At 49.9% G+C, this 27,736-nt stretch overlaps 1 protein-coding gene across 1 annotated transcript in view; it reads left to right on the forward strand.

Annotated features, from left to right (window-relative positions):
• Positions 1 to 5,470: 5,470 nt before the first annotated feature.
• The window catches only part of KCNJ5 (potassium inwardly rectifying channel subfamily J member 5), a 28,137-nt gene continuing 5,871 nt past the window's right edge, over positions 5,471 to 27,736 (forward strand). The window contains exons 1-2 of the mRNA XM_070457387.1: positions 5,471 to 5,641; positions 24,891 to 25,829. Coding sequence (XP_070313488.1) covers positions 24,893 to 25,829 — 937 coding nt within the window. The 5' untranslated portion in view covers positions 5,471 to 5,641; positions 24,891 to 24,892. The remainder of the gene's footprint in view (positions 5,642 to 24,890; positions 25,830 to 27,736) is intronic.

The following is a 27,736-nucleotide window of genomic DNA, read 5'->3' on the forward strand; positions in this document are numbered from 1 at the left end:
AGCCCAGCTCTTGTCCCTGGTCCCCTGATAGGCACAGACATCTGCTGAATCTTTCTTGGTTGCATCTTCTACCTGGAGCTTTATCTCTCTCTCTCTCTCTCTCTCTCTCTCTCTCTCTCTCAAACTCTAGTGTGCATGAGAGTCACTTGGGGGGTGTGTGTGTGTATGTGTGTGTGTGTGTATGGGAGCATGCTAAGTCACTTCAGTCGTGTCCAACTCTTTGCGACCCCATGAACTGTAGTCTGCCAGGCTCCTCTGTCCGTGGGATTCTCTAGGCAAAAATACTGGAGTCACTCGGGGGGAGCTTGTTAAAGTGAAACTTCTCTTAGAGCTAGACTAGGGTGGAGCCTGGGATTCTGTGCTTCTTACATGGGTCCCAGGAGTGGTGCTGATGCAGCTGGACTGTGCCCCACACTGCACAGCCTCAGGTCCCATCACCCACTGCCCTTGTCACCACAGGGCAGCATCTGGGCGGAGCCTACAAATGTGCTTCCAGCCCCTTATCCTGGAGCATGCAACATGGTAGCTGCCAACCATCCTGCTTATTTCAATGAAAATGGAATAAGATTAAAAATTCAGTGTTTTATTTGCAGCAACCACATCTTACACATTCAACACGGGCCAGAGTCAACAGAACACATGCACAATATCACTCGCATTGCAAAAGTTGTTTTGAATGATGCTGTCTCATCTCTGCTCCAACTAAACTGATTACACTGTGAAACTAGTTATATACTGCTTTCTTCACCAGACTGGAAGCCCTTTGAAGGCAAGTTCTGCACTTATCTTGCTATGGTTTTTTTTTTTCTTTTTCTATTTTTAGAATCTAACCTTCTTTCATTTGACAACTATTAGTTTCTTACTGTCTATGTGCCAGAAGCTGTGCAAGCTTGGGAACCAGTGGTGCTCAGAGGTGACCTTTGCAAATCCTGTCTCTGCCATGGTGGGGGTCACCAAATAGGTGCTCACTGAAATGAGTGAATGAGTGAATAATGTGCAAACCACCTCCAGGAAAATCTTCACAGAAATGGCTTTCATAGTTCTCTGTGACTCAGAAATCAACAGATACTTCCCATCTGTGGAATAAAGTTCAAATTCCATAGCTTGGCATGCAACATCCTTGTGAGAAGCAGCGTTCCATCCACCACGTTACTGCATTGGTTTGCTAGGGTCCCTCTAACAAAACACCCCCAGATCTGGGGGCTTCAACAACAGAAACTTCCCACAGTTCTGAAGGCTGGAGGTCTAGGATCAAGGCGTGGGCAGGTTCAGTTTCTCGAGGCCTCGCACCCTGGCTTGCAGACAGCTGTCTTCTTCCTAAGTCCTCATACAGCCTTGACTATGCCTGTGTGCCACAATATGTGTCAATTTCCTCTCCTTATAAAGATCCAGGCCCCACTGGATTGGGGCTTATTACAGCAGATGCATTTTAACTTAATCACCTCTTCAAACATCCTGTCTCTAAAGACAGTCACAGTCTGCAGGACTGGGGCTTAAGGCCTCATCATCTGAATTTGGGGCAGAGACACACAATTCAGCCCCTAGCAGTTAGGAATATGATTGTGTAATCTGACAAAACTGGGTTCTGAAATTCACTGTTAAAAACTGTGCCAGTGAGGGACTTCCTTGGTGGTCTAGTGGTTAAGACTTCACCTTCCAATGCATGGGGTGCAGGTTCAATTCCTGGTCGGGTAGATAATATCCCACATGACTGGGGGCCAAAAAACCAGAACATAAAACAAAAGCAATATTATAACAAACTCAATAAAGCCTTTAAAAAATATGTTGCTTTTTAAAAAAAATCTGTGCCAATGAGAGGCTACTTCTCTTGTTTGAGCCTCCCTTTTCTCATCTGAGCATGATGATAACACTACCCCCTTCAGGAGGTTGTTAAGAAGCTTAAAAGCACTGTCTTCTGTGAAGCAGAAGAGCTTGCACATAGCAGTCACTCAGTTAATTACAGCCACCTGTCATCACTTGTCACACTTGACCTGCCCCTCATCCCAGTAGCAATCTCTCCCTCACTGTGGGCTCCTGAGCACTTACCTCTCCAAGGTGTGTTTCATTCAAGCCCCCTCCTCATATTCCAGTTCTAATCTTCTTCTTGCTCCACTCCCCGCTGTAGTCAGAGAGCCTTCCAGCCCCCAGGCTCTGTTAGTATTATGATCAATTCTACACACTATTCCATCAATTAGCACCTGGAAATTAAAATCCCAAGTTGTTAATTTGTCTGCACATAGGCTGACTCTCGCAATTAGATTGTTAGGTATTTTAGATCAAAGCTCATCATTATAATTTTTAGTGCTTATCAAAGTGTTCCAAACATAATGGCCCTTAATTTACATGCGGTCAATATTCATTCATTGAATATAGATATAGATATAGATATAGATATAGATATAGATATAGATATAGATATAGATATGGATATATATGGCTTCCCTGGTAGCTAAGCTCTAAAGAATCCACCTGCAGTGCAGGAGACCCCAGTTCGATTCCTAGGTTGGGAAGATCCTCTGGAGAAGGGATAGGCTACCCACTCCAGTATTCCTTGGCTTCCCTGGTGGCTCAGTTGGTAAAGAATTTGCCTGAAATGTGGGAGACCTGGGTTTGATCCCTGGGTTGGGAAGATCAGCTGGAGGAGGGCATGGCAACCCACTCCACTATTCTTGCCTGGAGAAAGAAAATGGACAGAGGAGCCTGGTGGGCTATGATCCATAGGGTCACAAAGAGTTGGACATGACTGAAGCGACTAAGTATGCACGTGTGCACACACACATATAAAATGTATATATGGGGAGTGGTGATTTTAGCATAAAGAAACCATGAGAAAGAGACATATCATTGACTGATACGTATCTGCTATTTATGGATGGGCTGGATCCACAACTAACGTATGAAGAATTCTCCTGACATGAGAGAAAAATACTTAAAATATTTGTCTTAGAAGAGTCTTAGTTAGGACTTCAGAGTATAACTCAACAAACTCTTTTAATTAATATTTTATCTGACTGGAAATATTTATGAGACATTACCAGCCTCATAAATGCAAATGGAATTTCTATAAATAGGAGAAAAAATAATTTCCTGTGTGTCATACTCTGAAGAGAAAACTTTAATTGTGAATTCATCTATTGCGTGATGGAGGAAGGTAAGAAGCAAGGAAGGGTGCACTAATTACCATGACGACACACGAGAATTTTCCATTGCTTTTGAGCACTGGCCTCATCAATTTCAGACCATGAAGGATGCACTTATACCTTCCAAGCCCCCTGAGTAGTTCTTCAATTGTGTCCCCCATGCTCAAATGTCACCTGTGCTCTTTGAAGGATTTGAGCATGAAAAAGTCAAGGTTCACCTCAATCTGTAACAAGCAGTCAGGAATAGAATCCTATTTCTCTTTTTTTCAGGTCTAAGCTGAGAACTGGATCCAGGTTTTCTGCCTCCTGGTCCAAGGTCTATCACTGTCAGAATAATTACAAAATAAAATTTTATTACCCTACATTCTGCTTCACAATCAGCCAGGCTTCCCCCATCAGGGCAGAAGAAATTCCATGGTCTTTATGCTGAACCAGGACAGAGCATCTCCTGGGCTCAGGACATGCTTAAAGTGTATGTCATGTGGTCCACAGAAGTATACCATCAAGACCTCTTGGAGAACTAGAAAATGAAGGGCTGAAGAATCTTCTTCTCAGAGCAATAAACCATCAGATCAACTTGTGATGGATGAGCAGGAAGACAGGCTACATCCCCTAAGGGATGAGATTTCCTGGTTAGTCAGAACCACTGCAGCCTCACTCAGTAACGGAGAGAGGAAAGGGAGGTCCAGGAAACCAGTCCGGCTGCTCTGAGCTCTGCTCCTGGGGAGGGTGCCTGGGCGGTGGGCTGTGTGAACACGGATCCAGGGCAAGAGGAGGCCCATCAGGTTGCCACCATGAGACTAAACTGCCCAGCCGCTGCCATGTCGCTGTGCTTACAGGAGAGGGCAGGTTTGGTGCATCGGGCCCCAGTGACAAGCATTTGTCATCTCCTTGTAGTCAATAAGCCAGGTTTCTTGTTTTTGACAGCATTCACTTGATAAATATTCATGGCAGAGCTGTACTAGGCGCTGGGGGCACAGCAGAGAACAGGACAGTGACAGTCCCTGCCCTGGTAGACATTGGTCTCACGCACCTGATCGGGTGCACCTGTCCCCAAGGTGGGGAGACACTCTCAGGGTCCAGGGCAGGGGCGTGGGTCCCCAAAGCCTGGGCAACAGCAGAGATGGGCCAGGGAGGCCCCCCACCACCACCTCCGTGGACCAGTCCTGAGAGAAGCCTGCCAGCACTGTCCAGACAGCAGCCTTCCCTTTGAGGGGGTCTGAGGTTCCCAGCTGGCTTCCCTACAGCTCACAGACGTTACAGACGGAAGGCAGGGACTCATCTTTCCCCAAGGTGAGGAGGAGCCTAAAAGGGAGGGAAGGGAGGCGGCTGTCAAGCGACGGCTCTTCGTCCGGACTGCTCCAAAGGAAGGCTTCCTGCTACGGCCACCTGCCTCCAGCGCGGGCGAGAGGACCGCCAGGGGAGAGCAGACAGCCCAGGAGCCGCAGGCTGTTCCCTGTTTCTAGACCGGCTCCATCTCCAGCCTGTGAGCCACGAGAACCACCCCCCGGACCCTCACTCCACCACCGGAGCAAGGTCTCGGGGCTGTGGATGCAGTGCCAGGACTGTGGCCCCTCCAACATCCCAAGGAAAGCCTCCCGCCTGCTAGGTTCCCATCTAAGAAGTGCGACTAAATTTTGCCAGCTGCCCCCTCAACGCACCGCGGAGTGAAAGACAGCCCCTCCAAAGCTGAAGCAAGATTGCTGCTCGCCTCGTTTCTTCCTTCTTGCGGTCAGCTGCACCGCACCCACTAAACACGCGCGCTCTCACGCGTGCACACGCTCCCACACACGCACCTGCGCGCGCACGGATCTCGGCCCTTGGCACCTGCACGACCAGAAGCACAATCCTGCCCCACCCCCCCGCCCCCGTACCACAAGCGGGGGTGGCAGGGAGGTGGCGGGAGTCTGGGGGGCTGGGGGGGGGGGGGGTGCGGACGGAGGGAGAGGGGCCGGCGGGGAACCCAGCGCAGAGCCGCCAGCCCCTCCCCCGGGGTCTCGCTCCGCCTTCCCCATCCGAGTCATTCAGAACTGATGGTGTCCCCAACACGTCGCAGGGAACCCCCGCCCTGCCGCTCCCCCCACCCACCCCCCACCGCGTCGCCTGTGGCCCTTTACAAAGGTTATTACACATTGTTACACAGATTCCTTATACAGGGGGCAGAAGGGGAGGAGAAGCCGGGGAGAGAAGAGGGCGGAGGGGAGGGAGGGCGGGAAAGGAGGGAGGGAGGGAGGGAGAGAGACTGAGCGCCTCCCGCCGCTGTCGCTGGAGAGAGGGAGTGACTAGTGGCTCAGACTGGAGGGGGCTGGCGAGAGACGGGATGGCTTAGAAGCCTCTGCCCACAGGACCCACGCAGGGAGAGGCTCTCCGCAGAGTCCGAGGCAGCCCGTGATGGCTGGTGCTGGCGGGTCCCCTCCAGGACCCTGAGCGCCCCTGCACCGCCTCAGAGGGACACCCTAGAAGTTAGCATCAGTGGGACTTGGAAGCTCCAATCTCAACAAGTAAGTTGTCTTCTTTCCTCCTCCATTTTCCCCCAGCTCACTGGTTCTGGAAGGCGGGGTGCACGCTCTCAGGGTGCGCACTGTCTGGGGGGAGCTGGCTTCACCCTCACCTGGCAGTCCTGGGAGCCAGCTGCAGGGACTGGGAAGGGCTTTGGGAGGATCCAAAGTTCAGCCAGGAGATCTGAGCTCCCCAGAGCCGGCAGGCTAGCCTGGGCTGGGAGCTTAGCCCTCAGAGGGCTATGAACTTGGCTGTTCTGTTCTAGAGCATGATACCCAGGTGCCCAAAGCCACCATCGGCTGGGTGGGGGAGAGGCCAGGGCAGTGGGAAAGGGTCATCTCTCTTCCCCCATCCCGGGCAGCAGCTCTGCCTTCAAGTGGGGGGTGTGAAGAGTCCCGGCGGGGCAGTAAGCCCCCCCCCCCCCCCCAGCCTTAGATCCTTGGCTTAATCTTGCTTTCTTTCAAGTCTGGCCAAATTGGCAACAGGGCCTTGCTGATTCTACCCGCCTGGGCCCTGGTCACTTCCTGCATGCCTGCCTGCCTCTTTTTAAACATCTTTCAAACTGTTCAGAAAGGCCAGGGGTCAAAGCTTCAAGGTCAAGCTTAGGGACTAGAGAGTGGCATCATTATTCCCCAACCCTGCGTGTCTCCCTGAAAACCTGTGGCGCACCCCCCACCCCCACCAGCCAGGGCTCTCCTCTCCGGCCTGTGTGGTAGCCTACGCACTGCCGGCTCCTTGGACCAGCTCTGGCCCCCAAAGTTCCAGGGCTTGTGCCAGGCATTGGGTCAGGCAAGGCCAGCCCAGCACCTGTTCTGGGGGCCTTTCGAACTCCAGCAGATCCGCAGGCCCTTGGTGTTGGCTTTATGTAACTCTGTGCCCAGCTCTCTGCCCTCTTCTGAGCCTTTTAATGGAGCAGGTACCAACATCCTCATCCTACAGGTGAGAAAAGGCAGCTTAGCGAGGCCACGTAGCTTACCAAAGTCACACACCTTACAGGTAAGAGACTCTGTTTCATCACTAAGCTATGTACTGTAGGGCTTTTCGCTTCACAAAGTACTTCTCCATGTGGGAGGAAATCAGTGAAAAGACGCTAATATTTAGGAAGCACGTACTGAGCTAGACACAGTCCTGTGCATTCTCCCCTGACGTGCTCATCTAACCTGTGTTAGAGGAGAGGCCGAGGCATGGAGCGCTCTGAGCGCTAGTAAGTAGCAGAGCCGCTGAACTCTAGATGCTTGTCCTCTGGCTTCAAATCCAAATAGTTTCCACTGTCAGACACCAAACCCGAAAGGTGTTCAGCCTTCCCAAATCCACACTTTTCTCAAAACCCAGGAGTAAATCCCATCAACTGGCTGGCTGAGGCCCCGGGGCTTCCCAGAATCTGGTGGGAAAACGAAGTGAGCCTTGGAGAGAAAGCCCCTTGGCTGGACTCTGATGTGAGAAGCCTGGTGGGTCTGACTGTGATTTTCAACTACTGATCCAGCCTGAAATGGCCTTGCTCCGATGTGGAGGCACAAGGCAGGGACCTCAGAGGAAGTCCTGGAGTGCAGGTGGGGGATGCTTCTTGGCAACAATATCAGGGAGTCTGGAACACTTCCTGTGTGACCTGAAGCATTTTAGGTACATGATGAGGTTCTGTTTTTCTTTCTCCATTCAGTGCTTTTCGAACTATTCCTCCCAGCCTCCTCCGACCTCATGGCATCCCACCCCCTTCCACCATTCTGAACCCACACAATCTGAAACCTACTTCACTTGGAACTTGAGGCTAGAAAAAAGACAAGCATTCTCTTACCTGGGAAGGAATGTTTGGGGGCTTTATCAAGTGTCCACTACTTCTCAGGCTCTCTTCATTCATCACTAGATTGATAATAAATTGTTACAACAGCATCGATGAGAACAGCACCAGGGCCACTGATGAAAGAGGAAGCATCCCAAGGAGAAATGGTCTGTGCTTTCCACAAAAGCACGGGGCTCCCAACCTCCCTGAACCATGTTCTAGATTCCCTGTCCGGCTCTCGGACAGAGAGGACATCACTCAGATACAGGCTCTCTTGTCTACACAGCAGCCTGCCGGCATTAACCAGAGATGGGGAGCTCCGGCAGGCAGCAGGAGGATGAGGTGAGGATGAAATGGGAGGGAGAGAAGGGCCCCCGCACTGCCCCAGGGTGTCCCGGGAGCCCCTGCTGCCTTCTCTGACCACAGAGTCAGATCCCAGTGGGACTCGCTGCCTTGGGCTCCCCTGAGTCTTTGGGCACATCCTGAGCCAGGCAGAGCTCTTTCCTCTCTGGGCCCAGCAGAATCAGTGTGGTCCTGTCACCAGCATTCTCCTACCCATCAGGAGGTACCGTGGGAATCCTCTGGGGCTTTCTCCCTGTGCCTGCCTGGGTTTCCTGTCCAGAAGACACTAGAGGTGCCAAGCTGGCCCGTGAGGATGCTGAGCGCAACACAGACAGTGGGGGCACCATCTTCCTCCCTCCTCTCTGCTCCTTAAATGGCCAGGCTCTCCCTGACTCAGGTGGTCAAAGCCATCAGCGACATCTTATGCATTCCCGTACTTGAAAACTGCACCCAGGTCTGTTTTTTTTTGTTTGTTTGTTTTTAAATCAATTCAGCAACCATTGATTTGATCTCCTAGCATGTTCCAGGAATAATTAATTTTTGAAAATCTTGGAACATGATCGTTCGGGCAGGAAGGGTTATGCTTTCCACTTAGGAGAATGTTAGCAGAAGTTTGCATTTTCTGAGCAACCCTGGTTGAATATTTAGGCTGCAAATGGGAGGGTGATAGAGAGAAGGGTGGGGCACAACAAACCATTAGGTGATTGGAAGGAGCCATTTTTAGATGAAATTTTCACCGTGTCGGAGCTATAGTCGGGTCGTTGAGAACCAGGGGGCCATCCTCAGATGTCTGGAAGACTGGGCAGCCATGAAGGAATTGTTCTGTTTTTCCTAAAGATTAGAAGAACAGGAGTTCAAACGTGAAGGATTGCAGGGAGACATTTGGAAAAGTAAAAAAGCTGAATATATTTCTCTAAGAGACCTGGAGTGGCTTTCTCTGGACTAATTTTAAAACAGAGGGGACAGCTTCCCCTTGCTGAGCCCCGGCTGCTGAGGGGCGGAGGGCTGGCCTCTGCCAGGGCAGCCCAGCTTATCTGGTGCCTCCTACCTTGACATTCTGATAAGTGAGCTATTCTAGTCCACAGAGCCCAGGACGGCAGTTAAACTTGCCAAGGGCTGTGCTGAGCTAAATGTCAGAGCCAAACCTTTAACACATGACCCTGGAGATCCTGGCTTGTGCATCCACGTTAGGTTCCATCATCATTCCAGACCAGAGCAGGCTGAGGGGCAGAGGTTGGGGATGTCTGATCAGTCTGGCAGGTAGCAGCAGCACTTCCTGGTCAAGAAGGTCAACCCGTATGGTGGCCAGAGAGGTTGGTGGGAAGAGTGGAGGGGGTTCAGAGAGAGATGGTGACAAAGTCAAGCTTTCAGGCTCCCGTTCTCATGTCCTGAGTCTTGCTTGTTTGGGGCTGCATGTTCTGCCTGCCCTTTCGTCCTTTTACACCTCAGGTTCCCAGCTGTAAACTCAGGAAGACCCTACTGCTGCCTTCCTTTGTTATTTCTTGCTGCTCATCAATGAAGAAGGGGAAAGTCAAGAGCAGAGAAGTGCCGTCCGAGGCTGAACCTGTGCCCCTCGTCCTGAGCTTAGACTCTGCTCCCCTCCCGAGGTTGGGCTGTTGAGTGCTGGATACCCAGAGCCTGGCTGAGAGAAGAGTCATAAGACCAGCAGGGACGAGGTGCTGCCTTTGCCCAAGGAAGCTGCCCTCCAGCGGGGGATCAGGTCCACGGGTGCCCAGGTGCAAGACATCTTACAAGCAAGGCTATGACAGCTGGCACACCTGGGCTATTGAAGATGACCCTGCCAGACATCAGGGGACACAGGCCCCCACCCCCTAGCCCCAAATCAGGCTGCCCTGCACTTCGGAAAGTGCTCTTTACTCTATGGACTTAAAAGGTCTCTCATAGACTGCTGCAAAGCTGTGTATGGAGCTCCTGTCACAGGCCAGATCTTGTGCAGGAACTGGTGATAGAAGAGTGGTTCATTTGCCTTCCCTGGCCAGAGCTCTCTCTCTCTCCCAGGACTGACTAGGGGAGGTGGACATGCCACAGCACTTGGGGGGACAAAGGGGAAGCACCACCAGACAGATACAAGGGCCAAGAGGGCCCACAGGGCCAAGGATAGCTTTCCAAGGGGCTCCACAAACCACATGGTCTTGATCACTGTGCCTTTATAGTAAGTTGAGAAATTCAGTAAACTAGCTACTTTCATTTTATTCTTTTTCAAAATTGTTTTCTGTATTCTAGTTCCTTCACCCTTTCATCTAAATTTCAGAATAATTTTCCCTGTATCTACAAAAAACCTGTAGGATGTTGATTAAGAGTGACATGAAATCTATATGTCAGTTTGAGGAGGATTGATCTTTACTGTGTTGTCTTTTCATCCATGAATACTGTATGTGTCTCCATTTTTCCAGATGTTCTTCGGTTTCTTGCATTGGTATTCTGTCATTGTGCATGCTGCGTGTTAAGTCGCTTCAGTCGTATCCAACTCTTTGCGACCCTATGGAACATAGTCTGCCAGGCTCCTCTGTCCATGGGATTCTCCAGGCAAGAATACTGGAGTGGGTTGCCGTGCCCTCCTCCAGGGGATCTTCCCGACCCAGGGATCAATTCGTGTCTGTTACACCTGTCTGCATTGGCAGGTGGTTTCTTTACCACTAGCGCCACCTGGGAAACCCATTTTGTAGTTAACACAGTTCTTTTTGATCTGCCAGAAACTGTGTGACTCAGACCTCATGTTACTTTCTGTGAAATGGGTATAATGACATAGCAAAGAGTAAGTAAGACAGACTTATTTCCCATAGACTGATTGTCTTCTCTGTTCTTTCTTTTCTCCTTCCCAACTCTTGTTATGATGCCCCCTGCCCCGACTCTAGTCTCATCACTGCATCTTTTCCTTTCATCCTTGATGGTCTTAGCCACCTTCATGCTCAGCTCCTTACTCTGCAGTACTTTCTGTCTCTCTTATTCTCGCCGCTTCTCCTGATCACTAATCCTTCGTAATGTTCCTCTTGTTCCTCTTTATTGCATCATGTGGGGAGCTCACTTTTCCTTGCTTTCCTCGGACATAACAAGTGATCCTGTGGCCAGTCAGCCTGGGTTCAAGTCCAGACCTATGACACTAGCTTTGAGGCAGTGTATGCATTCTCCCCTATGCCTGTATTTCTTCATTTATAAACAGGGGAAGCAGGACTTTTGTCATATCTTTTCTGAAGTGGCTAAATGTGTATAAAGCATTTAGAGGGCTTTCCAGGTTGCTCAGCTGGTTAAGAACATACCTCCCAATGCAGGAGACATAAGAGACGAGTTTGATCACTGGGTCAGGAAGATCCCTGGGAGGAGGGCACGGCAACCTACTCCAGTTTTCTTGCCTGGAGAATCCCATAGACAGAGGAGCCTGGTGGGTTACAGTCCATGGGGTCACAGAGAGTTGGACAAGACTGAGCAACTGAGAACACAGCATTTAGAATACAATCTGGTGCACGGCACGCCCCCAGGGGGATTCAGCACTGTCTCGCTTTGAGTCCTGGTCCTTTCTCATGTTCCTCTCACCTTCTGTTGCTGTCCCATCTTTTTCACTTGTATATAAGTCTACTTGTATTCACATTATTTTGCTTTCTTGATACCGTCTTCTCCATGCTATGGTATCTCACATTGTCTGATCGTCATTGATAAACTGGCACCAACCCAGGAAATCTGTCCCTGGGGTTGTTGAGAGGAAACAAGTGGCTTTTCATTTTGATTTAATTATTAATCTACTTTAGTATTTAATGCAGAAAATATCCTCACAGTGCAGGGTTATGGTGAAAAGGATGCATTATCACGATTCTGCTAACTTTGAGAGGGCTAGCCAGCTTAAAAGGAGAAAGTACTGGACAGACACAAATGTGGGGAAAATGTAAAAGCAATTAATTTGATTTTCATGGCTTTTATTTATGATTTTTCATGTATCTCCTCCAGGGGGCTGGGAGGGTGAATTTGGATTGTGACCAGTAAGCCATAGCAGAGTATTAAGATGAGTAGATGTTAGGATGGGTTTCCCAGGGGGCACTAGTTGTAAAGAACCTACCGGCCAATGCAGGATCTCCTGCATTGTAAGATGCAGGCTCAGTCCCTGGGTTGGGAAGATCCCCTGGAGGGGACATGGCAACCCACTCCAGTATTCCTAGCTGGAGATTCCCCATGGACAGAGGAAGCTGGCAGGCTACAGTCTGTGGGGTCACAAAGAGTTGGTCATGACTGAAGCAACTTAGCACATACAGATGCAAGGACCCACAAGGGCCCACAGCAGCATGCCAAGGAGGCTTGCATGCTGCATATTAGGCAATTGAGAACCTCAGTTACTACTGCGGTTCCATAGATGCACAGCCCAATGGTTAGGTACTTACAAAATGTTAAATTGCTTGAGAGGTACATGTGATTAAGCCTTTCAAATCCATAATCCATACAGCGAATTAGTCCTGATTTTTGCCCTTTTAAAAGTTAATGAATGTATTTTTGTCTCTATTTCCGCCAAAGAATTGAACTCACTCAAATGCCAGATCTGTCCATGCTCAATTCAGATGAGAATTCCATCTTCCATTAAAAACCCCTCAATGAAACACCATTTAATCTTTTTCTCTTTACTTATTATCTGTATCATGAACTCCTCGTATTTTTGTGTCTTTAATGACCAAAGTAAGTTAGAATTAGTCTACTGTGCTTCAAATAAGCACAATTACCTCTCCAATTACCAAAAACTAATGCATGAGCTTATTTATTCCTTGCAGTCATGGAGGAGTCCCACTCCCTTCCCCCAACCCCACCACCGAGAATGCAGTCTGAATGAGATGCTAGTCTGGGCTGCCCGAAGTTCTGAGGGTCCAGCTCACACTTTTTGCACCAAGTACCCCCTTCTCTGTGCAGCCAAGGGCCAGGGTCACCTGCTTGGCCTATTGTTAAACCTTTTAGTATTTGTTTTACTCAAAACATTGCAGGCCATTTCCATGTCTACAGTGTCATCATTGTGGGAGTGACTTAACCAACTTGTGTGTGTCCTTTGCCAACTAGCCAACTATAAAGTGGGATTAAAGCCGTTGGATTCTCTTGAGCCAGTCCAAGAGTTCTGAAAAGGCCCCATGGAGATGCCTATTATCATCATTATCCCATAATAATTCCATGTAGTAACAATACTGCTATTATTTCACACTTCATACCTGCCCTTCATGCTCCTGCTCAGTCGCTCAGCCGTTTCTGACTCCTTGAATCCCACGGACTGTAGCCCACCAGGCTCCTCTCTCCATGAGATTTTCCAAGCAAGAATACTGGAGCGGGTTGCCATTTCCTCCTCCAGGGGATCTTCCCCACCCAGGGATTGAATTTGCATCTCTTGCGTCTCCTGCGTTGGCAGATGGATTCTTTATCACTAGGGCCACCTGGGGCGCCTGTGCCTGCCCTTAGATAGTAACAATTTGGATTAGGGGACCAAGTGCCTTATACTGGTGTTTGGTGGTGTACAGTTTTCTTGATCAGATAGCAGGTGTTTCATTGACATCATGATTCCTGTGGATATTTCCATTTCTCATACAGGAAAGAGACCCAGGTTTGGGATCTATGAAGCAGTGTGTAATTCAAGGCAAGGTATGTGACCACGGGAGTTGGATAATTCAGTACCAAGATTGCCCTCTGTGTAGTGCTCCAGGCTTAGCTGGACGTCAGGTGGAAGAATGGGAGAGTGTGAGTCCTCCAGCTTCCCAGCCATGTGACCTTGGGCAGGTGCCCTACTTTCCCTGAGTCTCAGTCTCCTTATCTGTATAACAAGTGCATTGCACTTACTCCACAGTGTTGGGGAGATGATTAGGTAAGTTCATACATGTAAGGTACACACACACACACACACACACACACACAGGTAAACACATCACTTCCAGAGATAGTCCCCAAAGAAACAAGTCAGCATAACCCACTGCAGGAAGTAACTTTAACACAGGTTGAAAACAAAAACAAAATGAGTATGAAGGGCCTAGGGGAAGCAGCCCACACAGGATGCATGCTCCCCAAGGAGTTGCCTCTGGCCAGGGCATGTCCCAGTCAAACCAAGGGACAGCTGACTTACCCTGGGAGCAACCCAGCCCTGCAACCACACGACCCCCCACCAACTTTGACTTTGCTCTAAACAGCAGTCCCACTCATGCTAAGGGGCCAGATTCAAGGGCTTCCCTGGGAGGGAGGCAGGGATGCCTGGACAGGTGGGACCTGGGAGTCTGTGACAGCTCCCCAGGGAAGGTCATTCTGAAAGTCAGATGCAGCAGGGTGCTCCCCCCTGAGCGCCCCCACCTTACACAGCAGCCCCTCTGCCGTGGCCTGTGCAGCTCAGCGGTCAGGACCTCGGTCTGCAGGTCATTGCAGTGACCGAGGGTCCCACTCAGCAGGGCCTCTTCCTCCGTCAGTATCCCACTGGAAGTCCCCTGCCTTTCTCCTGGCATGTGCCCCGCCCCCCATGCAGTCACAGGACAGTTGTGCATCCCAGAAGAGGGGTGCCAACATCCAGTGAGCTGTGGCATCCTCTTTCCTGAGCATTGGGCCTGAAAATGAAAAGTGAGAATGTTAGTCGCTCGGTCGGGTTCAGCTCTCTGGGACCCCCATGGGCTGTAGCTCACTAGGCTCCTCTGTCCATGCAATTCACCAGGCAAGAATACTGGAGTGGGTTACCATTTCCTTCTCCAGGGAATCTTCCCAACCCAGGGATCGAACCCAGGTCTCCTGAATTGCAGGTGGATTCTTTACCATCTGAGCCACCAGGGAAGCCCTGGAGCAGCGCTAAAAGGATTCACACTTTCCGTGAGCCCTAGAGAGCAAGGAACGTCCTAGGCCCAAACCAGCACCTGGGTCTGCCCCACTGCTCCTGCAGAGCCCTACAGGCTTCTATTCCAAGATCTCCTAGTGGCTGGGAATCAGCACCCACTACAGCCCAGCCAGAAACTACCTCGTGCCCCACCCCCAAAGCACCCTCCCAGGGCACTCCCACCGCCTTCTCGAAGCATCTGTAGTCAGCATCTCTTCCCACTGGGAGCCACTTCTGCCATCAGTGAAGCAGAGGATGTAATGCCTCTCTGGGTCCCTGCTCCCTGCAGCATATTTGCAAGATGTGTGATTGGGAGGAGAAGGCAGGTAGACAGAGGATGTATGGTGAGAAGAGCGGGACCATGGCAGCCCCCCTGCACAACAGAGGGGACTGAGGAGGAACAAGGCTGTGGGAGGGGAGATGGGGCTGGTTAGGAGCATGGTGGGAACTGAGCCAGTGCCCCATTTCTCCCGTGTGACACCGGTATTGGCCTCCTGGCTTCCTTTGTACTGACGATTGACAGGCTGTGTTCACAGCAGGTTTGTTAGTGCAAACAAGGGAGCTTGGAGGAGAATTTGTTGGCATTACCACAACCCTTAACACCACGATCAGCCTAACTCAGAGTTCAAGCCAACGTGTCCATATGGGGAGGAGCCTCTCTCTGAAGGAGGAAACCAGGAGTATGAACTGGCTGCTGACAGACTGAATCTGACTCACAGATGGATTTTCTCTGGCTCGCTTGCTGTTTCAAAAATTGTTGAATTAGTTGTCAACCTTGAAAAACAGATTTCTTGTTTAAAAGTCTTCATTTCTAGCTTTTCTGGGAAAAGAAAGTAGAAGATCTTGCAGCAGCAGCTCCACAGTCTTGTCTGAGAGTATTAGCTGGAGCTGAGTAAGGCTGCCCTCCGAGCATGTACTCACCGCAGTCCCCACCACTCCCTATAGTGTCCCCAAAACCCAGAGGAAGTTTTGGTTGCGGTTACCTTGTATTTCCCTAGTGATTGCATTTACCATGGGCTTCCCTGGTGGCTAAGATGGTGAAGAATCCGCCTGCAATGCAGGAAACCCAGATTCCATCCCTGGGTTGGGAAGATCCCCTGGAGAAGGGGATAGGAACCCACTCCAGTGTTCTTGCCTAGAGAACCCCATGGGCAGAGGAGCCTGGTGGGCTACAGTCTATGGGGTCTTAAAAGAGTTAGATATGAATGAGGTGATTGAGCACGCACGCATGCACGCAAGCCAGTAAGAATCCTCCCTGACTTTGGAGTTCTTGGTTTCTAAGGAGACGACCCTACCCTCAGGCTACATACAGTCCATGGGGTCACAAGAGTCAGACACGATGAAACAAAAACAAGGAGCAAGCGGGTTGTCTGGTCAACACGCACAGGTGGTGTGTCTGTGGTCAGAGAGGCAGCAGCTCCACTCCCTGACCTCACTCACCTGCCTTTGGAGGCAGCCAAAGTTGGGTACCAGCCTCCTGGATTCTGGTCACCACAGCGTGCCCTCCTCACTCAGGTATTCACCCCACTCCTGGCAGAGGCAGACACACCTGAAATGAAGGAACATCCAGCCAGAGTCGTTCAAGGTGAGATCAGTGACTGCCAGCTCGTGGTCTCTGGTCCACACAGAGATGCTTCTGGAAGTCAAAGGAGTTCTCAGGGATTATGTCAGGACACCATGTGTTGCCTGGCACCCTGTCTCCTTGGAGCAATTAGAGACCTGTGTGAGTGAATACTGCTGTAGTGAGAAAAAGTCCAGGAGCCGTTGTAAGCATAAACAGGGGTTTTCAGTTCAGTTCAGTTCAGTTCAGTCGCTCAGTCGTGTCCGACTCTTTGTGACCCCATGAATCGCAGCACGCCAGGCCTCCCTGCCCATCACCAACTCCCGGAGTTTACTCAAACTCATGCCCATCGACTCGGTGATGCCATCCAGCCATCTCATCCTCTGTCGTCCCCTTCTCCTCCTGCCCCCAATCTCACAGGGGGTTTTAGCTGGGGACAAAAGCCGGAGGGTGGAGGGAGGAGAGGGGTGTCGGCCCCAGCTCTAAGCGGCAGCCTGGGCAAAATCATGAACTGGTTTCCAAGCACGGATCAGGATGTGTCGTCAGCTTCCTCCTCGGCCAGGTGTTTCAGAGCTCCGTTTAGAGGCTTTGGAATCAAATGTGTCCAATTCTGCCACTTAATAACTGAACGGCCTTAAGCAAGTTACTTAATCACTCTGCTTTCATGATCTGAACATGAGGCTGCTAAAACTGACTTAATAGATGTGTTTGAGCATTAAATGAGACACTGCATAAAAGGCACCCAGTACAGACATGGCCAGTCACGGGTGTTTAGTACGTGAGCTTTTCTTTTCCTTCATTTTTTTTGTTTGTTTTATTTTTACTTAAAGATCCAATTTTTAATTTTCATTCTTTAGCCATGCCACATGGCATGTGGGATCTTAGTTCCCTGACCAGGGATCAAATGCACACCCTTTGCACTGGAGGCATGAAGTTCTAACCACTGGACCACCAGAAAATTCCCAGTATGTGAACTTTTGTGCTTATTCGCTCCTGTATCTCATGTCAAGAAGGCTCACCTCACTCCACTCACTGGGCACCCTCTTTGCCAAGTCTTTCCTGAGCCCTCCTTACCCACTCAGGCCAGGCTGAATCAAGAACCCTGCCTTCGTCCCTCTGTCACTCTCTGTGGCATCTTTTGCCTGTGTGTCCCCACCAGTGCATGAGCTCTGTGAGGGCAGAATATAGAGCAGGGGTCCTCAGTCTCTGTTACCCATTAGAATGGCCTGGGTCGGGCTCCCAGGGTGTAGGACCCAGGCATCAATCAGCATGGCATCCAGCTCCCAGTTGATCACAGGGGCACACAGGGAGATTGGCCTGAGGACCAGCAGCATCAGGGTCACTGGGAGCTGCTGGAAAAAAATGCAGAGTTTAGGAACCCCAGACCTACTGTATCAGAATCTGCATTTTAACAAGACATTTATGCATGGAAAGCAAAGAAAAAGGGTGATGTGCTGCTCCATCCCCTTCGACCCCCACTCCTGAGCCATCATGCACATTTGCAGGTGATGCTCAGTGGAGGGTCAGTGACTCACTGAATGAATGAATGAATGAATCTTGTGTGTCAGTTTCCAATGGGCTCTCACATGTGTGGTATCACATATGTTGTCACCCAGATGCTTTTTGAACACGGACTCAAAGAATAAAATCACCAGACATCCAGGAAATAAAAAATAGTCTACCACCTAAGTTGATAAGAAAAAAATAGCTGCAAAATGGGAGGATTTTTAAACAAAATACCTGATGGGTTTTTTTAAGATGTGTTACTTCTGAGCTGTCTGCCATTAAGTCTCAGAATGCACTAAATTAAGCTTTGTTTTGTTTTTTGCTTTAAGTAAGTAATTACAAAAGCTGGGAAACCAGGGCTGGCCCCCTGGGAGAAGCCAGCCCATCCGTGTAGTTTGGGCCCAGGCTCTGACTGGCAGGGACCACTGGCCGATTCCTTCTGGGCAAAGAGGAGCTCTGCTATCAGATTCTGAGCCAGCGCCACTGCCACACTACCCTGCAACCCCCCTGAGCCTCTCCTGGACTCTGCTCTCCGCTGGCCCCAGCCTCTCACTGCTGTTTCTGCACCAGGCTCCAGGCAGGCAGCCTGCAGGTGCATCTCCTCTGGAGCTCAGGTTTTCTTCCAGCGCCTGTGGTTGTGGCAAGATTTCCTTGTTTGTGGTTGTCAGACTGAAGTCCTTGCTGGCTGTCAACAAGGGGATGCGTTCAGCTCCTGGGGTTCACCCACATCCCTTGCCATGTGGCCTCCTCCATCTTTAAAGCCACAAAGGGAATGTCTGTCCATCTAATTCCTCTTGTGCTTTCAGTCTCCTGCTTCAGAAAGAGCTCAGTCCTTTTAAGAGCTTATCTGATGAGGTCTGGCTCACCCCAGATGATCCTCCTTGCTTAGAGTCAACTGAACCAGGACACAGCCCTATCACTGGAGTGAGAATCCTGTTCCTACACCCGGGGATGCACTGGGAGTGTCTGGGGGCAGGAATCGTGGGGGCCTCTCCGAATTCTGCCCGCTTTCATGTGTCCTCTCTTCCCAGTGTGCACCCTGCTGATTAGACTTTATATACTCCCTGCTTACCTTGAGGGCCCTTCAGGACCCTGGGGCAACTTATTCATCAGCCAGTTTGGAGTCTTTTCACACTTAGTAAGCAGTACAACTGTATAGGTTCATATAGTATAGCAATTATCTCAGTCTGAGAAGTGAATATATTCCCCTCCAATACTGTTCCTCCAACTCTCAGTCACTCGGCCATGCCCAACTCTTTGTGACCCCCCTGGACAGTAGCCCGCCAGGCTCCTCTGGGATTTCCCAGGCAAGAAAACTGGAGTGGGTAGCCATTCCCTTCTCCAGGGGATCTCCCCGATTCAGGGATCAAACCCATGTCTCTTGCATCTCCTGCACTGGCAGGCAGATTCTTTACCACTAGCACCACCTGGGAAGCCCCCAATACTCTTTCTCCAATCTCATCCCAGATCCGAGGGAACTCAGAATTTGACCCAACACATCTAAGAGAGAAAGGAGGATATTGCTAAGGATGCCTGCTATGCCCATTTCACAGTCGGAAACTGAGTCTGAGACAAGGCTCCCAGGCCAGTGCTGTCTTCAGGATACCCTGCTGGTCCCCACGCGCAGTTTCTATCAAGCTACTGTGTCCATGACTTCCTAAAGCATCCCATGACACAGAGTTTTCTTCACTGGGGGTTGGGTGGGAGGTGTTTTTTGAAATTCTTAATACAGAGGTGCATTTAAATGGATGTCAGATTAACGAATGCATCCTCTGAAATACAACTTTCTTTGAGTTTTCCTCTTTTGATTCTTTCTCCACTTGTGTCTTTATATCAAAGAGATTAAACCACTTTGCTGGACTTGAAGCTCTGCCTCTCCCAGGAGCTTTAATCGTGTCTTGGCACAGCTTTCCATTCGGGATGTAGGAGAGGATGAAAGATGAAGAGCAATATTGGCCTTGATGAGATTGAATAGGATTTGCTCACGTCAAGGCCTCTCCCTGGCCCTACAGAAAGCAGTGCCCACACTCGGCTGACCTCGGCCAGGCCCACGCCTTCTCCCTGCCTCTTTCTCTACAGACATCAGGGTTCAAAGAGGGAAGGCTAGAATGCAAAGTATGTAAGGCCTGGGCCTGCATTCACCTTACTGCTTTATTACTAGCTCTGAGCACAGGTGTTGGACTCAAATAGCTCTTCAATTAGTGCTTGTTCAGTGAATGCATAAATTAATACAGAGGATCTTGAAAATCTGATTAAAGAATCTTCATTGTCCATGAAAACCCTTTTGACTTGAGCCCACAGCTCAAGGCACAGCACTGGAGACTGAGATTTCTAGTGTGGGCAGTTGGCTTACCCTAAGTAATTTGGGGCTTCTCTGGTTCCTTAGACAATAAACAATCTGCCTGCAATGCAGGAAACCCAGGTTTGATCCCTGGGTCAGGAAGATCCCCTAGAGAAGGGAATGGCTACTCACTCCAGTATTCTTGCTAGAGAATCCCATGGACAGGGAAGCCTGGCAGGCTACAGTCCATGGGGTCGCAGAGAGTCTGACATGACTGAGCCACTAACACGAAGTAGGAATCAGGTGGCTGAGGTTCCGTGCCTGACACCTGCCCTACAGATTGAACACGGGGCATTTAAGTATCAGACTCAGATGCTCCCTGCCTCTGTCTTCTTTAAAATGGGGTTATGGGACTTCCCTGGTGGTCCAGGGGTTAAGACTTCACCTTCCAACACTGGGGGTATGGATTCAACCCCTGGTCTGGGAGCTAAGAGCTCACATGCCTTGCAGCCAAAAAAACCAAACATAAAGCAGAAACAATATTGTAGCAAATTCAATAAAGTCATTTAAAATGGTCCATATAAAAAAAATCTTTAAAAATAGAATAAAATGAAATGAGGTTATTGTGCAATTGCATTAAATTTCAATTCAAGGAGAGTTTGTGCTTACGTTTATGGTTTTTTTTTTTCCATATGTTCTTTCCCTGAGTGTCCATGATCAAACTGAAGCAAACAGGGCTTTCCTGTTGTCTCAGTGGTAAAGAATCCACCTGCCAGGGCAGGAGGCACTTGTTTGATCCCTGGTCCCGGAAGATCCCAAATGCCCTGGAGTGACTAAGCCGGTGCACCAGGACTACTGAGCCTGCACTCTAGAACCTGGGGGCTGCAACTGCTGAAAACCAAGAGCCCGAGAGGCCTTGCTGTACAAGGGAAGCTACCACAACGATAAGCCCGCTCACCGCAACTAGAGAAAAGCCCGTGTGCAGCAATGAAGACCCAGCACAGCCAACAATAAATAAACAACCTAAAAAAAGAAACTGAGGCAAAGAAAGTTAAGGCTGTTTCTCTTTGGATCCCAGAGCAGGTGTGTTGGATGTTAGGCTGGAATCCAGGTCTCACCCTGGGTTGAGCGGATGATCCCTCCTGTGATGATTCGTGCTCACCTGGAGAATGGGTGCCAGCATCAGATCAGAAATTGACCTCTCTTCCTGTCTGCTGGGCACAAGAAGTTTTCCCATCTGGGTGGAGGTGCCCCAGAAAGTCTCTCTCTTTTTTTTTCCCTCCTGTTTACAGTACAGAACAAGGCTTTCTCCTGCGAGAATGTATGAAAGTAGGTTTAAAAATAAAGAAGGAAACAGTGCAGAAAATCAGTGGAATACTGCCTTCCTGAAAGAGCTGAGGGCAGAGAGTGTGCTTTCTTGTCCGTGACTCATTCTTGCGGGTGCAGAGCCTGCCCTGCCCAGTGTCAGAGGCCGGGGAAGTCACAGGAAGCACTCCCAGTGGACCCCCCATCTGGGTTCCAGCAGCTGGGGTCCCCAGGAGCACCTGGAACCTCAGCATCAGCAGCATTTCTCCTTGTTTCTGGGCATCTCTGGTTGGGATTTACTAAACAGTCTCCTAGCTAAGGGGCAGAGTGAGATTGTGCTTGGATTCCTGCAAAGTAGCACCAACCGTTCCTCCTCGTTTCATTTATCTCTGTAACTGCCACGCAGAGGACAGGGAGCAGGTGGCCTGTGCAGAATAGGAAATGGCCAGTGGATATCTCTGACAAACAGCACTTCCTAGGACCCTTCAATATGATATTTGAAAGGTCATCTTGAAATTGCAGCAGTCACCCAGGCAGCAGTGAGATCTTCCTCACCCAGTCAGTGAGGCAGTTAGCTCATGGTTTATAAAACATACATCCAGGTTGTTCCACCGGGGACCTGGTTCCCTGGGAAGGAGAGTTACTGCAAAATCAAGAACATGCTTAGAAAGAAGAAGGGCTGAGTGATGGTATCTCCAGAATTAGAAGCTCCTAGAACTTTCTAGAAAGAACAGCTCATCGGTCTAAGCCAGAGCCTTAGAATCTCAATGACTGCAGGCCATTGTTTGGTGGGTACTGTGAGCCCCTGGGCTGGAGCCAAACAGACCTAGGTCCAAAACCTCAGTTGGCCACTTACCACCTGTGCTTCCTTTTCCTTGTCTGAAAACAGGATGATAACAGTACTAGTGTAAGAGCTCTGTTGTGAGGATTAAGTGAGATCGTACAATATTGATTTCTTAACACAGTAACTGGCTCAGGACCAGGCAGAGATTGAAACTATTGCTGTTGACTTCAGAGTCTTATGGTTCCACCCAGGTTCATGAGAGTCTTTGAGCATCCTTTTTAAAAAGTTTTATTGGAGTATAATTGCTCTGCAATGCTGTGTTAGCTTTTGTGGTACAGCAAAGTGAATCAGTTTACATATACATATATCCCCTCTCTTTTAGATTTCCTTCCCATCTGGGTTAGAGCATTTTAATGTCTGTGAGCAAAATATCAGAAAAACTGTAGATGGAGTTCTACAGGATTCTAGGTGTTTCTTTAAAGTGCAGCATACTGGTAAAGAACCCACTAGCCTACACAGGAGACCTGGGTTCGACTTCTAAGTCTGGAAAATCCCCTGGAGTAGAAAGTGGTAACCCACCCCAGTATTCTTGCCTGGAAAATCCCCTGGACCAAGGAGCCTGGTGGGCTACAGTGCATGGGGTTACAAAGAGTTGGACATGACAGAAGCAACTTAGCACTGATATATTCCAAAAATATTTTACAACCCTTTTGAAAGCCTTGGGGCATTAACATCCTGACTGTCTCAATTTCTCACAGAGCAAGGAATTACTGTATCAGAATTTATAATGGCGAGTCTAAACAGCAATTTGTTATATTGGTTAAGTGCTCAGACAGCCAGACTTCCCGCTCAGATGGTTGGAGTGACCACAGGGTGAATCAGACACATGCTGCCTTTTCCTTTCTGTCTGTTGCTAAGATCTCAGATGACAAGAAAGGAGATAGGGAGGGATAAAAGAAAGAGCACAGACTTTGGGCCCGACCTGCTGGAACCCAAATATCAGCTCTTCCACCTGGATGTCACTTATCCTCTTTGGGACTCATGTTCTTCTTGCTGTTCAGTCGTTGCGTCATGTCCAACTCTTTGCAACCCCATGGACACAGAGGACACCAGTCTTCCCTGTCCTTCACTATATGGGACTGTTGGGACTCATAGTTCTTAGCTGTTCATCCATTTATGCAGTAAGAACTTTTTAAGTGCATAATATGTGCCAGGCTATTCTCTGGGTACTTGGAATGTACCAGGAAACAAAACAGGCCCCAAATTGAGCCTGAGGCAGGGGGAGCTTACATTCTAAAGGAGGGAGAGAGACTTAGAAATAAGCCTGATGCCTGAGCAAACAACGTGGCGTTTCTATAAAGGAGATTACAAGCTCTCACTCCCACAGGTTGTTGTGGTGATAACAGGTGGCTGTACTTATCCAGCATGGAATACAGCAGGTGTTTAATAAAGTGTTGCAATTACTCTATAAAAAAATTGCTCCCAGGGACTTCCCTGGTGGTCCAGGGGCTAAGACTCCTTGCTCCCAAAGCTGGGGACCCAGGTTCGATCCCTGGTCAAGGAACTAAATCCTGCATGCTGCAACTTACAACTCAGTATGGCCAATTAAATAAATATTTATAAAATAAAATAATTTCTCCCAGGTTTCTTTAAAGCCTTTAAACAGTAAGTGTGAAGTTTGCATCTGGAATGTGTTCATTTGTTTGTTCAGTTAATAACTATTGAGCTTCCATTGTATGGTAGGACCTGCACTAGGCACCTGGAATAAAAACAAATACAGGATCCAGAAAACAGGATTCCCTGCCCTGAACATTCCCCGAGTGCCACTGGTCCACATATACTGGTCCACTGTACAGTAGAGGGGAGCCCTTTGAGCGCACAAAGGCAGAGTGACCTTGAAGTTTAGGGTTTCTGTGAATCAGAACAGTCTACTTCACCGAGGATGTCTTTTTAAAATTTTATTGAAGTATAGTTGATTTACAATGGGGTGCTAATTTCTTCTGTACAGCTCAATTATATACATATACATTCAGTTCTGTAACTCAGTTATATACATATACATTCTTTTCCATTATGGTCTGTCACGAGATAGTGAATATATTTCCCTGTGCTACGGAGTAGGACCTTGTTGTTTATCCATCCTATATATAATAGTTTGCACCTGCTAAGCCCAGACTCCCTTTCCACCCCTCTCGCCCCTCCTTGGCAACCACCCTGCTTCATAGATATGTTCATTTGTATCATATTTTAGATTTCACATGTAAGTGATATGGTATTTGCCTTTCTCTTTATGACTTACTTTGCTTGGTATGATAATCTCTAGGTCCATCCATGTTGCTGCAAATGGTATTACACTTTGCAAAAGAGTATTCCACTCTTGATGGCTGAGTAATATTCCTGAGTGTGTGTGTGTGTGTGTGTGTGTGTATCATATCTTTATCTATTAATCTGCTGATGGGCATTTACGTTGTTTCTGTATCTTGGCTATTGTAAATAATGCTGCTTTGAGCATAGGGGTGCATGTCTTTTTTTGAATTCTAGTTTTGTCCAGGTATATGCCCAGGCATGGGATTGCTGGATTGTATGACAGCTCCTTGTTTAATTTTTTGAGGAGACTCCATACTGTTTTTCATAGTGACTGCAATTTATATTCCCACCCACAGCTTTGTAGGAGGGCTTCCTTTTCTCCACATCTTCTCCAGCATTTATTATTAATATCTATGGACTTTTTGGCAATGGCCATTCTGACTGGTGTTAGGTGGTACCACATTGTAGATTTGATTTGCGTGTCTTTTACAATTAGCAACATTGAGGATCTTTTCATTGCTTATTGGCCATCTGACAATGTCTTTTTTAATTCAATGCACCCCAGTCATGGCTGGCGATTCTAGGAATGCCATGAACCAGGATATGGAGATTGGGGTCACTCCCAGGGACCCTAAGAAGATTCCCAAACAGGCCCGAGATTACATCCCCATTGCCACCGACCGCACGCGCCTTCTGTCGGAGGGTAAGAAGCCGCGGCAGCGCTACATGGAGAAGAGTGGCAAGTGCAACGTCCATCACGGCAACGTCCAGGAGACCTACCGCTACCTGAGCGACCTCTTCACCACCCTGGTGGACCTCAAGTGGCGCTTCAACCTGCTTGTCTTCACCATGGTCTACACCATCACCTGGCTGTTCTTCGGGTTCATCTGGTGGCTCATTGCTTACATCCGGGGTGACCTGGACCACGTCGGGGACCGGGAATGGATCCCGTGCGTGGAGAACCTCAGCGGCTTCGTGTCCGCCTTCCTGTTCTCCATCGAGACGGAGACCACCATCGGCTACGGCTTTCGGGTGATCACGGAGAAGTGTCCGGAGGGCATCGTCCTCCTGCTGGTCCAGGCCATCCTCGGCTCCATTGTCAATGCCTTCATGGTGGGATGCATGTTCGTCAAGATCAGCCAGCCCAAGAAGAGAGCTGAGACCCTCATGTTCTCCAACAACGCCGTCATCTCACTGCGAGACGAGAAGCTCTGTCTCATGTTCCGGGTGGGCGACCTCCGCAACTCGCACATCGTGGAGGCCTCCATCCGCGCCAAGCTCATCAAGTCCCGGCAGACCAAGGAGGGCGAATTCATCCCCCTGAACCAGACTGACATCAACGTGGGCTTCGACACGGGGGACGACCGCCTCTTCCTGGTTTCCCCACTCATTATCTGTCACGAAATCAACGAGAAGAGCCCTTTCTGGGAGATGTCACGGGCCCAGCTGACCCAGGAGGAGTTTGAGGTCGTGGTCATCCTGGAAGGGATGGTGGAGGCCACAGGTGAGCCTTCCCAGCTCCTTTTCCTTCCCAACCCCCTCCCCCACCCTGGCGCTCAGACCCTGCTGATTCCAGAAGGTGCAGCCTGAAGGCAGCAGCTCAGTCAGCCCCACCCCCAAAATGGTGATTTTCAGGATGGAATTATGAGAGCAGATAATGTGTGTTGGGACTTCCTGGTGGCTCCGTCGCAAAGGACCCAAGTGCCAATGCAGGAGATGTGGGTTTGATCCCTGGGTTGGGGAGATCCCCTGGAATAGGAAATAGCAACCCACTCCAGTATTCTTGCCTGAAAAATCCCATGGACAGAGGAGCCTGGTGGGTTACAGTCCATGGGTCGCAAAGAGTCAGACACAACTAAGCGCGCGCCCACGCAGCACACGATGTGTGTTGAACCCACCCAATGTCTGGGCATGGTCTAGACTCTTAAGTACACAGTAGCTCATTGAGTGAGATGGTTTTCCTTCACATACAGGTGTAGAAACAGACAGAGAAGGGCAAGTGCTCCTAAGTCACTGAGCCAGGATGCAGGTCAAAGCCAGGTGATCCAAAGCCAGCACTGGTTTCCAACAGGCTACAGCACCTGTCCTTCCCTCCCTCCCCCCATCCTGGAGCAGGTGTCACCCAAAGGGGGTTCTGTGAGCACATAACTTTGAGAAACTCTGGGTTGATCAAAGGTGAACGGGCTTCTTGCAGGAGGATGTGGCAGTTCTTTACATGTGAATCGCCACCTGAGGCAAGGACAGGGTGATTCCCAAAGTCACAGAATCCTCTTCTGGGAGAGACTCCCAAGTCCCACATCCTTGGGCCCCTGTGGGGCAGGCTGCCACTCAGCTTCCCTGCGGAAGGGGCTCTGTGAACACGGGTGTGTGCAAAAGACAGTGCATCACACCCACCCGTGTCCGGTCAGCACCTCCCTGCCCAGTGACTGACTCATGGAAGCCGAGCGCGTCCCACCTCCTAGCTCTGTGTGGGGCTCAGGGAGGCCAAGGCCTGGGGGAGCCTGTATCCCCACCACACTCCCTGGACGAGGGAGCCCCGCTAACTGTGGGCTCTCCTCTGCTTCCCCCCTTCTTCCTGCCCTCCTTTCTCACTCACAGAGGCATCTGAGCACCTGGCCTGGCCCTAAGGATGACTCATAGAAAACTCACTGGAGCTGAGACTATACATGTTTTTCTAATCTGGCAACAGCACTGGAGGGCTGGCTTCGACCCTGTTTCACAGATGTGGATGCTGCTTCATGCAGACAGAAGGGTCTGTCATATTTGGGGCTTCACTCAGGCATCTAGAGTTTGTCAGCCACACCACACTGTCCCCCATAAGTTTGGGGGCCTGGCACAAAGGTGGCCATACAAGCCTTCCTGGTCTCCCTGGGGGGATAGGTGGGCGGCTCGGATGGGGCAGCCACAGACAGACCTTCCCGAGCGGAGCAAAACCTCTGGGGTGTGAACAGGCTCCAGGGACCCGGGCGGGGGGAGCTGCTCGGCCATCTGCCGGGGACCCGGGCTGGCCAGGCGGCATATGGTGGCAGCCGGGGAACCCCGGGGACAGGATGGGGGTGCAGGCAGACTCTCCTCTCACCGCTGGGAGCTTGCAGGTCACGCCATCCTTGGAGCCAGGGTCAGACCAGAACATGGGCTGAGATTCTGGGAAAAGAGCTCCATTTCGAGGCCACACAGGTCAGCTCAGAAATGTGGGGACAGATAGGAAAGCAGTGCCGTACCATACTTCTCTCCCCCAGCCCTTCACTGCCACTCGCTGACCTCTCCCGGCGTGACTCCTCAGAGGCAGGTCCCTCAGTTGACCTGCCCCATCTGGTTGCCCTCCTCTCTTCCCAGGACCTTGGTCACTCCAGTTTTGTGGGGAGAAAAGAGAGGGAAACCGCCACCCACATGGGCTCTGATCTCAGCCAC

The sequence above is a fragment of the Odocoileus virginianus genome, chromosome 28, assembly GCF_023699985.2.
Source record: "Odocoileus virginianus isolate 20LAN1187 ecotype Illinois chromosome 28, Ovbor_1.2, whole genome shotgun sequence".
NCBI lineage: Eukaryota > Metazoa > Chordata > Mammalia > Artiodactyla > Cervidae > Odocoileus > Odocoileus virginianus.